The 12,381-nt window shown below is 39.8% G+C and overlaps 1 protein-coding gene across 2 annotated transcripts in view; it reads right to left on the bottom strand.

The window, feature by feature from the left end:
* The window catches only part of LOC137108556 (voltage-dependent calcium channel subunit alpha-2/delta-4-like), a 58,993-nt gene extending 50,183 nt beyond the window's left edge, over window positions 1–8,810 (bottom strand). For both annotated transcript variants that reach the window (XR_010912213.1, XM_067493292.1), the window contains exons 1-2: window positions 8,236–8,810; window positions 3,434–3,515 (exon numbers count right to left, since the gene is read on the bottom strand). Coding sequence is in view for 1 of the 2 variants with exons in the window: in XM_067493292.1 (XP_067349393.1) it covers window positions 3,434–3,515; window positions 8,236–8,336 (183 nt within the window). In the remaining variant the exon portion in view is untranslated. The remainder of the gene's footprint in view (window positions 1–3,433; window positions 3,516–8,235) is intronic.
* Between the last annotated feature and the right edge of the window lie 3,571 nt (window positions 8,811–12,381).

The raw sequence follows: 12,381 nt of genomic DNA, 5'->3' as shown, positions 1-12,381 counted from the left end.
CAGTCTGGTTACTTACACTCTGAATCACTCCATTAAGTCATTCACTGATTCCAATTAGTAGCAACCCACTTACTGAGGCGGATGCAAATATTTAGTGTGACTTCAGTGGACGTCTTCTGCTCCCGATTAGCAACTACTCCTACAGAAAACACAGCGTGTGGAACTTTACACGCTTGTAATTTTTCTAGTATGATTTATTTGCTGTGACCAATGTTCCTTACTAGTATTTTGCACCAATATACAAGTAAAAGATAATAATAAGTTCATCTGGAGGCCTGGGAAAGGAGCATTGATGGAAATGTAAAAAATGCCTCCACTTTCTCTTTTTCCACTTTTTCTTGACACAAATACAAATTCAAATGTGAACAGTGTTGAAGTGATCCTTCAATTAAATTCAATTCAACTTTATTTATATAGAGCCAATTCACAACAAAGGCATCTCAAGGCACTTTACAGAATAAAGTCAAGACTAGTCGAGAACCCAACAATTCCCCGTTGAACAAGCCATAGTCAACAGTGGAGAGGAAAAACTCCCTTTAACAGAAGAAACCTCCAGCAGAACCAGGCTCAGGGTGGGCGGCCATCTGCCTTGACCGGTTGGGGTGAGTGGAAAGTGGAGAGAGAAAAGAAAAAGTGCAACAAAAGCAACAACCAAACATCGGGCAGGTTGGTAGGACCAGTAGCTGCACACTAGAAAACACACAGCCTAGACTTAAAAGTAGAAAGGGTGTCTGTTTCCTGAATCTGAAGTGGGAGCTAGAGTCTATTGATGCCTACATACAGCCAAAAGCATTTTCTAAATTCCATACATGTCTTAAACAACATAAAAGGAACCCAGTTAAACAAACAAAACGTAAATACACATTCACTCATTTACCAAGAACAATTATCCAATGTTACATAATTGTTTGTGGCAGAGGTTTGTGAACCTCTAGAACAATTGCTTTTTTGGAAGGGGAAATTCTAAGTAGGTGGGTTTGGGAGGTCAGAGAAACCTGACTCTTTGCTTTTAAAAGTCTGATCGTGAAAACAGAGGTTTGTAGAAGTGCATTATGGCTCAAACAAAGGTTTCTGAGGAACTCAGAAGAAGAGTTGTCGACGGTCACCCGGCTGGAAAGGGTTCCCGAAGAATTTCTAAAGGGTTTGGACTCCACCACTCGACAGTCAAGCAGATCATGTACAAATGGAGAACGTTCAACAGCACTGTTAAACTTTCCAGGTGCAACACCGATCACACAAGGAGCAAGCTGTGGAGTAGAACGGGAGGTCACAAGGAACCCAAAGGTAACATCTCGGAATCAAAAGGCCTCTCTAGCAGTACAGAATATCAATGCTCATGATACCATCAGAACACTGAAAAACAGCAGAAAGCTGCTACTCTCCAAAAACAACATGGCTGCCTGTCTTCAGCTTTAACAAAGCCATGAGCCAGAGGTCTAAGAATGGATGAGTCCAAAGTAGAATTTTATGACTTGAATGAGAGGCCTTATGTGCACCAGCAGAATAACTCATGCCATGTGTGAAACACGGAGGTAGCAGTAACTGGACCTGAGTCTGCTTTGTTGCCCCAGGAAAAGGACAGCTTTAAAACAGTGGTGGACACACAAGGAGTAACCAAAATAATAGTCCCAAGATGGCCAACAAAGTCCACAAAGGCAAATTTATGTTACAAAAAAATTAGGTACAAGAACAAAAATTAGGTACAAGAACAAATGGATGTTGACCATCTCCTGAACTTTTTTGAAATCTAATGGCATCTAGAATAAACCAACTTTTCTTTTGTTTTACATTTAAAACATATTCCAGCTATTATTTCCATAGCTGACATTAACAACACCTTGAATATTTAGTATTTTTGCAACCTGACTAGCAGAAGGTCGCGTCTGGTAAATCTGAATGTGAAAGATAAATGGATGAATGTCTAAAATCAGAACAGGCCACAAATCCTGATGCCAGCAAAGAGGGCTTGGCCCTCAATCTGGGCATTACCATGATCCCTGTGTGAGTGTTAGTGTGTTCCCTGGTGAACACACACAAAAAATACTTCACATTGAGAGTCAGGCTTCTCTTTAGCACTAAGGTGCATAAACATCAGCCAAACCGATGACAATATAAAATGTCACAATGAACATGAATCTTCCTGTATTCTTTAACAAAATATGTAATATGTAAGATGATCTTTAGGGTGTGTAATGTTCAGCTAGCTCTGTGCAGGGTACACATAGTTGTGCAAGTATGTCCTTGGCAGCTCACTGTTAAGGGTCAATGAAGCCAGAGAGAAACTGCAACAGTGACAAAAGGTTGGAAATTTTGACCGTTTTGATTTTTTGTGTGGTAGAACGTGTAAGGATGGGTTTACCAACCACATATCTGCACTGAGCAGCCAGACTGAAAGCTCCCAAAAAGCTGGGAAGATGTGTAAGACAAATAAAAACAGAATGCAATGATTTGCAAATCTCATCAACCCATATTGTATTCAAAATATAACAAACAACATATCCGATGTTGAAACCGAGAAACCGGCATTTGATGGAAAATATTAGCTCATTTTGAATTTGATGGCAGCAACACATTACACTGAAGTCTCTTCCTGTAACTTGGCAGTGGAGGCAGTATAGCAAACAGAGATGGAGCAGGTCAGCACTGAATGACGGCAGTGTAGAAGTTCACCATTACTGACACTGGCAGGTTCAACGTCTTTCAGAAAGCACATCCTGTTCTGCACACTTTTTGTCACATGAGGTTCTGGAGGCCCTGGATGACTGTGGTTCCCAGAAAGTGCAAGGAAGCCACGCAGGGTGATGGAGGCGTGTGGTGCCAGGTTCTTTCTGCAATCCACAAACATCTGTGCTGTTTGTGCTGCATTACGCAGGTGCCTACTCATCACCCTCAGAAATGGTCCTGATGATGCTATTAAATGTGGAGCTGATATGAAAGAAGTATCCTAACATAGGTTCCTGGAAGGTCCATACATTTAAGGATAAAGTGAAGGACTCACTTTTATCCCAGCTGTGACGTCTACATCCCTTTTTGAAAACGTCAGGATGTAAAGACGCGACTGGAAGATTGAGGGTGAGCATGGAAATTTAATCTTGAACTCAAGAACCAGTGTTAAAAATGTAGCAGCACACACCGACAACTGGGGGGGGATTTTGGGTTAGTTGCAAGCTTATTTTTTCGACCTACTTGTTACATTGGCAGGTACATATACAGTAGGTTGCAAATGTTTGCATCCCCCCTTTTTGTTTTTAATGTCAGCTAGTACACTAAAAGCCAATTTTTATTTAAATTGTATGTCTTGTTTCCGTAGACAACAAACTTGTTAACTGATGACAGTGGATGGATAATGCATTGTTATGATGTTAGGTTCAGGATTAAGTTTGCTTCGCCTTCAATGCCATTTTAACGTAAGTGGATACAAACGTTTTTTTACCTTTTGCAGCAGCAGAGAGCCGGAGTATTTTGTTGTGAGTTCTCGAAGCTGAACAGAGAACACGGACGCCCACTGCTGCACCCTGAAACACACACAGACAACAGTCAGCATGCAGCCTCAACATCAACATCAACAGGATGTTGCATGTTACAAGAATCTATTATCATTGTGATGATAATGTAGTGATGGGAAACACAACTGTGGATAAAGAAGTGTTAGTGACCAAAACAACATCTTCCCCTCTAACAACAAGCAACTCTAAAATACTGCTTACTCAGCAGTAGTTTAGCAATATTTCTCTCATAACGTCTTCTTACAACACTTTAACACTCAGACAATTTTAAACATTCAGCATTTTAACTTTGCTTTTAATAGTTTTTTGCTTTATTGTACTTTATTGACTTGTACTGGAGTATTTTAGCAGTGTTTCTTTACTAAAATAAAGGAAGTGAATACACCACTAGATTGACTATAGGAATAGTTAAATAAATGTGATTTTTATTTGGCATTTATCATAAAAATCACAAACGCAACAAGACGTCGTCTGGCTGCATAAACTGTATAGAATTACACCACAGCTGAAGAACACACCGCCTCCACACAGCCACACAACCAAATGAGCAGGTTATAAAACACACAAACCACAGCAACGAGGGAGAGGAAAGAACAAAATAACACACAGAAACTGTGGAAACAAGCCAGAGGTGAAAAATTCTAAAGATTTTAACAGACTTCGTTTTAACCTGATGGACCACACGTTTTAAGGTTAAGAGGAACCTTTTTAACATTATCTGATGCCTTTAAAAAGCGTCAGTAACCACTGCTGTCCATGTACTAATGATCTCATCACATGATAAACAGTATATAAAGGGTTATGTAAAGCTCTTGTATACACAGTACACTCTGTGTGTGTGTGTGTGTGTGTGTGTGTGTGTGTGTGTGTGTGTGTGTGTGAGATCCGTGTCTGCTGCATTCATCTTTGTCATTTTGGCTGCGTGTTGCTGTGGCAACAGTCTGCTGCAGCAATGACATACAGCTGAAAAGGGCTGTTAAATATGACATTGATAAAAGAGATTTAGATAATCTGTTCTTCATCTGGGTCACAGCGGCGAGCTGCAGGTATCTGATCAGCACAAACTCACAACATTACAACACCATACAACACACTGAGCTGCAGGCACAGTTACAGGCACAGCTCAGGGCACTTTTAGGGGACATAAAACCAACAAAATAAAGTTGTGTTTATTTGAAGCACTTAATATTCTAATGTCAACGTTGCAAAATTTGTGGGGGAAAAAAATCTTAACAGCTGAATGTGTGGGCAGGTGCATCGCGCAACGGCAGAACTTAGCTTGCATAAGGTGTGGATGAATTTATACAGCACCCATCACACTTTATAATTTACAATTTACACACAGCCAACAACAATTCTTCTAGTCCAATATTACTTTTAACCTTTAATTAAAATCCAGATAATATCCTGTGTCTCTGAACACAAACACACGTAGGGGACAACATGAAAATAAGTGGTATACTCCTACACACGGTCTGGCCACCTGCTGGTTCATTTTAATATTTATTTAGCAGGATACCAATCCTCTCTTTATTTAAGCACTTATGATATAATAACTGCCAAATGAAATTAGATAGAAAAGTTTGCAGGTAATGTTATTTCAATAAGGCATTTAAATGATGTAGACCTGTGGTGGGATGTGGTGCTTTGAAAATGCTCACTATAAAAATAGTATAAAATATATTAATTATATTCTCATGTCGCAAAAAGAAAACTCGCTGACAAAAGTGACATAGTAAATGGCCGCTTATGTAGCGTTTTTATCCGCAGCGCTTTACGATGGTGCTTCTCATTCGCCCACTCGCACACCGAGTCCATATGTGATAACAGCTTCACACCACCTCTGGCGTGGGGGCTCTAACCTAACGTAGTAGCCAGGCAACATAGGAGGTTTTACTTTTTCCTATTTTCAGAACGGTACAGTGAGAACTGGTCTCATATTTATGTCATTTTAAGTGTAACTTACATGGTCCCCCTCCCTCTCACTGTTTACCCTGCCTACCAAAATTTCCTGCCACACAAAATGGTTTACTAACTATTTACAAAGGGTATGTTGCATTGACACGGTCCACAAAACCAAAATCTAGAGATTTTTCGACCTGCCAGAAAGCGTGATATGATTGGTATTTCAGCTGTAAGATGAGAAGCTGTGAATGACAAATTAAAAAGAATAAGACTTGGTTTTATAATTAGGCTTTGGTGAGAGTTTTGATCAGGATTGATAGGCTTGATAAAAACAGTGTCCTCAAAACAAGAGAAAGATATGTCACACATATATATGTGTGTGTGTGTAGTGTTTACTCTGCATGTGTTGAAGATCAGAGGTCCATCTGTTCTGGACATTAATCCTCTGAGTTCAGTGCGGATGTATGCAAACACAGGCTCTGTGTTATGGATATAATGGCTTTAGAAAATATTCCGTTTTCTATAACCCTTAAGGACATAATGAAAATATGTTAGGATTTTAATTTGAATTTCTCGCTTTATAAAAGTATTCAAAACTTTGCTGTGGTTCTAAATTGTGCTCAGTTGCATCCTGTTTCCTTTAATTACTCTAGACGTGTCTCAACTTGTGACAAACCGAATTGAATGAATGTAGTTTAGAGTGGTACACACCAGATCCCAAAGCTCACACTGCACATCAGGACAACGAAGGCATCAACAAGTACTTCTCTGAAGACCACCTCGATAAAATTGTGTTAAGACATAAATCAGAATCAGATTTATTTGCCAAGTACGACGAATACCGTGGGGTCCTGTCCTAAAATTAAGTGAATGTCACGGATTGGACACATGTTGGTTAAGATCCAAACTCGGACTCAGATCTCATTAAAAAGAAGCGATTTCAATGTTGGTAGCACTCAAGTGGTGTCCTGTCTCAACTATTAAGACAATGTGCTCGACAGGTTCATCTTTTCTTAAGAGCTGGAAAGTGAAGATGCTTTGTGTGGTTCTGACATCCTAAAAGGGCTGTTTGAAGGTGAAGACTTTGCCATTAGAACCAATTTGGGTTGAATTTGGAATTGAACAACAATAAGTAAAGGTGCAGGAATCGGGTTGTGCAGTAACCCAAGCACGTGAAACAATCCATCTGCTCGGTCTGAGATGGGGACAGAGATGAAGGAACGAAGATTTTAGTAAGTGCTAGAAAGTGGGGAGGGTTGCGTCAGGACGAGCATCCGGCGTAAAAACTGTGCCAAATGTGGCCCTGAACTCAGGGGAGAAGCCGAAGGGACAGAAACGTAAGTCCCCAGGGAAAACTGAGGCATGTCGACATATTTATTCCCACAGGACCTTCACAAAACACAGTGCACTCTGGGAGTTTGTTTCCAAAGCCTCATTTTTCTGGAGCATGTCCATTCAGGATTTATTTTGATAAGCCTAACATTCATAGATTAAAACACTGCCACTGGAAGCCTCCCAGTACACACTAATGCCTTGCACATCAACAGCAGCAGAATCTTCTGCTTCCAAGACAAACCACTGCGCTGGAATCTAAATAATATGAGCTACTGACAGACACCCAACAAAAACAACTACTAAAAAAACCTACTGTTGTTTCTGCATTATGCTAATTTAAGGCCCAACCGCTGCACAGAAAATAAGGTACACAGCATGATGTAAGCCATAATTAAAGTCATTTAAAGTTATGATTTAAATGTGGAGCCAACTTAAATCCTGTCCATTGTCCATTTTTAACGTCACGTCAAAGGAAGAATCAGAGATACTTTGTTCAATCGATAGCAGATTGAAGATGGAGCTCTAGCAGGGAAAATAACATGAACTACATGTTTGTGTGAAATGTTATGACATCTGCAAGTCCTCAGATATTGACACCTTGCATTGATCAGATGGTAGAAAGTTTTGAGAAATCTATGGAGTTCAACTTAACATCAACAGCATGTTCAGTGTCGCCATGGTTTCTGTTTATATTGGGCTAAAATAAAAGTTCACAAAAAAGAGATCGGTTTGAACAGGGGTGATTATGACCTGATCTTCCCTCTTGTTGATATACTTTTAGAATATTTTATTTTTTTATTATTTTACTCTTACAGGATTAACACAAACTGTGAAAACAAGTATGCTATCAAAGACTGCAGCTATCTTTTCCAATACATACTCAGAAAAAAGGTCTCTCTGTGGTTTGGCCCAGCAGCATCTAACCAGACCCAAGCAACGTGCAGACAAGTTTAATGTGGTACCACTGCTTACCTCATTAGATATGAGCTGATGTTTGTTTGGTGGTTCATTGGTGAACAAGCGCAGAACGAGGCCTTTAATGATTCACTCATTCTAAATTGCAATAGACGCCAGCTCTTATCATTTTAGCAGACAATGTGCTGAAGTTAAAACAGTTTGAAGGTAATGTCTGAAATCGAATTAGACACAGCAACATACATGATGGAACATGATTTATTACTACGTCTTCCACAGAGACACCACAATTTAGCTCCCAGACATTCAACAGAATTCTGATAAATTGTTAAAAAACAATTGGGAAACTAACAAATACTAAATATTATTTTTTGCTTTTGGTCAGAATAAGTGATTTACAAAGCACGTATGTGTTAAGTGTGACTAATATTGATGTGCATTGATGGAATGTTGCAGCCATAAACAATACTATTTAAATATTACACATATTTAAAGATGAGAAAGGAGAGAGCTGTGTATGAAGGAGCAGAGATGAGGTCACCATAGAGAGGGTCAGATCCAAAGTGACACTTACGTCTCTGGTGGGATCTTCATTTGAGCCTGAACTGTAACGAACAGGGAGAAAACTGCGAGAATCCTCAAAAGCTTCATGAATTCCAGCGTCCTGCCCTGCATCCTGCTTCCAACTCTGGAGCTCAGACTCTTATTGTTTGGAGGCAGTCTTGCAAACCAGCTCTAAGAGTCACAGAGGATCATAAAGAGTTTGTAGGAAACGGTTTCCTCATGTTGGCTAAAGCCAGAAGATGATTGTCACAGCTGTGAGCTCTTGAGCCTGGATGCTCTCCATCGTGTGTGAAATAACCTGTCTTGATGCCTGCATCTTCTCACTGCATTCGGCTTTAGCTTTCCACACTCCTCAAGGCAACTTCCACAAGATCTGTAAAGACTAGCACCATAGGACGAACTGATCCTAAAGTTTTCTTGTGCAAGAGGAAGAAGCAAATTTTGAAGTTAAAATGAAAAAAAGACAACCTGATCTTCCAGGGTATTCAAGGCTTTTCAAGGCTGCTTCTCATGAAATCAGGACCAATCTTCCTCTTGAATGCATTCAGAAAGATGGCAGGGAATCTGCAGCCGCTTGCCTCTGCTGTCTACTGTCACCCAATTTGCAACGTAATCCACTTGGATTAAAAACTCCTCTCTTCCCCATGGAGGGAGGGAGGGAGGGGAGAGGGAGAAAGAGAGAGACAGGAGCAGGGGATTGGACGAGAGCTGTTTTATCTAAGAGGATTAGAGCAGTTTCTGGAGACAGGCTCTCCTGCGACCAATCAGAGCCGCCTCAAGAGAAAAAACCATGAGGTTCAGTTTGGCTGCTGAAAGAGAGGGAGCGAGAGGGAAGTCGGCCAAAAGTGACATGATTCCCCCAACACACACGCAAGCGCACAGACCAGTCACATACTGACACACTGCAGTAACTAACACACACACACTCCTGTGTTTGTACTTATCACGCTTCAGTTACCTTTGCGATGGGATCTAAAGTGTGTGTGATTTAAATGAAGCACTAGCAGCTCAGAGGTCAGTGCCTGGCTCAGGGGCATCGGCAGGGAGACACCTGATGATGCCCTGAGTGGGAAGTTTCTCAGGTTCACCTACAGCAGGGGATGAATTAGTGAGTTAGTTCCATTTGGAATCTGGTGAGTTAGTAAAATACAAAACGAAGTTGTTAATGTTCATGTCCAAACAAATCCCTCCTCCAACCTCAGTTTAGTTTAGGCTCTTTAGTAAACACACAGGCCAAAGTCAAACTAACAAACCATGCAAAAATGGTACATTTGTTGAAAATTACTCCCAAGTCGTTCATTTAATAATATATCTGCTATCCAACTGTCTCTATATATGTTGGCCAAAACTTGCCTGGGCCTTTGCTTCTGGTCTTGTCTTTATAGAGCTAAAGTCATTACATTGCATCCAGACTGGACTCTGTTCCGTTAGCATCACCTACTTAATGCGATCCCCCATTAAGCATTTCTATCATTTTCCTGTAAAAAAATTCTGATTTCCTCAAGAATTCTCCGCCAATTCCAACATACGCTATTTTAAGTTGAAGCCTTTGTGATTTTTAGAAAGTTAAACATCCGCATCTGAAAAACTGCAGCTCCTAACAAATACAATCAAAGCAGAATAAGAAACAACGTCATAGTAACATGGTGTCACAAAGGGAGGGGGACAAGGGGGAGGGGGAGGCAATGCACTAGACAACCAAAGGAATCTTTTCCAACTGGCTTTAAAAAAGTGGTGACCCTGTACACAGGCCTGTCCTCGTCACAAAACAGCAAAAAATAAAAAAATAAAAGAAATAAGAGCCCCTCTTATGTATTCTCTCAACCTTGTCTGAATGGTGACTGGCTCCCATTAATACAAATTAGCCAATCTGGTGGAATCCTGGGGGGGGGGGGAGAGAGACAGCAAAGAAACGGCACAGGCAGAAGAACAGTGCCGCCCATCTTCCTGGCAGGTAACTCATCCATAAAACTCTAAAGTCGTTCTGAAGTTGTTCTTTCAGCATTGTTGCTGTGACCCTGCTGTCTATAAACCAGTGTTTAGTCACTGACCTCTGTCTGACCTCATCGTGTCTCTAATGCTGATGTTTAAGTGCTAATTTAGTTTTTAATGTAATTATTTTATTAGAGCAGGTTATTTAGTGACTCTAAATTGCCCACAGGCGTGAATTTGAGTGTGAATGATAATGGATGGATTTTATTTAAGCTAAATACTTTGTGGTAGAAATATGCTCCAACTTATCTTAATGTGGAGGCTGCTGTCAAACTCAAGCTCACCCTTCGAACCAATCAGGGAATTTAAATGATTTCAGCTTGATTATGGGACTTTTGAGGCTTCTTATTTATCATATTTGATATCTGGGCGTAGCAGAGTGGATTGACTTTGGGCTTTTTTCCCATGAACAATAACCAATAAACAAACTTAACTTATTTTAAAACACAGTAAACACAGTATTGTATGTGGACAAGTGACTTATTAAAATATTAGTCTTCAAAAGTTACAGAATCCAGTTATTAGTAGTGTAAGAATCTAACTTTCGTCTTATTAAAGCACATGACACCTGCGCCTCATCCTTCATAGGCCTTCATGTTCAGGAACTCACTGAGACCGAAGCTGCATCCTTATAGTCATGAATTACATTAATTAAATGTACCTGCAGTATACAAAACTTCAAAAGAGATTATTTATTTATTAATGTTAAGTAATAAACTCAATAAAAGCAACAAACTCCAATCTGATGCAATACAACAACATTATTTCAACTATGTTTGCTATCATTTTTGTTTAAACTATATGTACATCATGGTTAATAAGAACATCACAGTCAGGCTGAAAATACTGAAAACTTTAACATGTGTGTTAAAGAAGCAAACAGACACAGTGGACATGAAGAATAATGAGTCAGTGGCTCCATCTAGTGTAGAAAGACACAACATTCGTCTATAATCTACACTTTTACACACATTTCTACTACTATACTAGCTCCTACTGCTCCACACTCAATGGGCCAACTATGGTCCAGATGTGGAATAAAATACGGGTTAATTCAGACCCAATGACCAATGTCAGTGAAGTTAAAAAGCTTAAATTTCAATTCAAAAACTATTTACTGCAAAGCTATTTATTGCAAATCAAAACTGACAGAGAACCATGTGAGAGCACAGTTCAGCTACAGAACAGTAGTTCACTTTACCAATTCGCTGTCCTGTCCTGCTGAGGTCCAACAATTTTATGCAAAGCTCAGAGTTTGGAACCACAAATATCAGCTGAAACTGTCATTTCAAGTCGCCTGCAGAGCAAGTGGAAAAACAAAGTAGTCCTTATTTTAAGTAACGCATGTTGGTAAAATATTAGTGTAGTAAATGAACAAATGTCTCTACCTGAACATCATAATCTCAGTTTCACAGACTTAGTTGCACAATGAAGCTGTGACTTCTCCCCTTTACACAGAAGAGCATTATGGGTTCACAGTTCTAGAGAGTTAGGATTAGAGATAATGGTCTTTTAGTCCCTTCTTGCTGGACGTTACCGCTATGGTTACTACCTATGTTAACTCAAACATGTATGGATGATGGATATTTGGAGCTGCAGGATCAAACATCTTCAAATCCAAAATGTTATCTTGTTTACACCGACTAAATCTAATAATAAACCTGCTCAGTAACAAGTTTGAGGTTGTGGATATGTGGCCAGGACAACAAGAGCAACATGACTTCAGAAGAACCAACAGATCTGGATCAGATCCTTGAAGTCTACCCTCAAACATCGAGCGGTGAGGATCGACTAAGTGTCCTAACTATCAGAAAACAGCTCAACCCCAAAGTCTACAAACTAAATTCACCTAAACCAACACCTGAACACCATCACCTCCTCTTTGGCTGTTAACTGATCTGAGCCCCGGCTTTATATTCAAAGCTCAACCGTCACGTTAAAAAAACTATTCGTGAATTTGATTGCAGTGGATATTTACATTATTGTGTCCACCCTCATTTACATGAATTCAAACTCTTTGACGTCTTTCATTACAAATCTGTGACAGCCACACATGTGATTAAGAAACTGTTCAGTGCTTTCTTGTGATGGAAAACAGTTTTACTACATGATTTAAGATCTTTCTTGGAAATTTCTTGTTGCTTACTAGCTGCAATACAATATA

This window comes from Channa argus, chromosome 23, assembly GCF_033026475.1.
Source record: "Channa argus isolate prfri chromosome 23, Channa argus male v1.0, whole genome shotgun sequence".
NCBI lineage: Eukaryota > Metazoa > Chordata > Actinopteri > Anabantiformes > Channidae > Channa > Channa argus.
The sequence above is the reverse complement of the archived record's forward strand: the minus strand, read 5'-3'. Positions and strand labels throughout refer to the sequence as shown.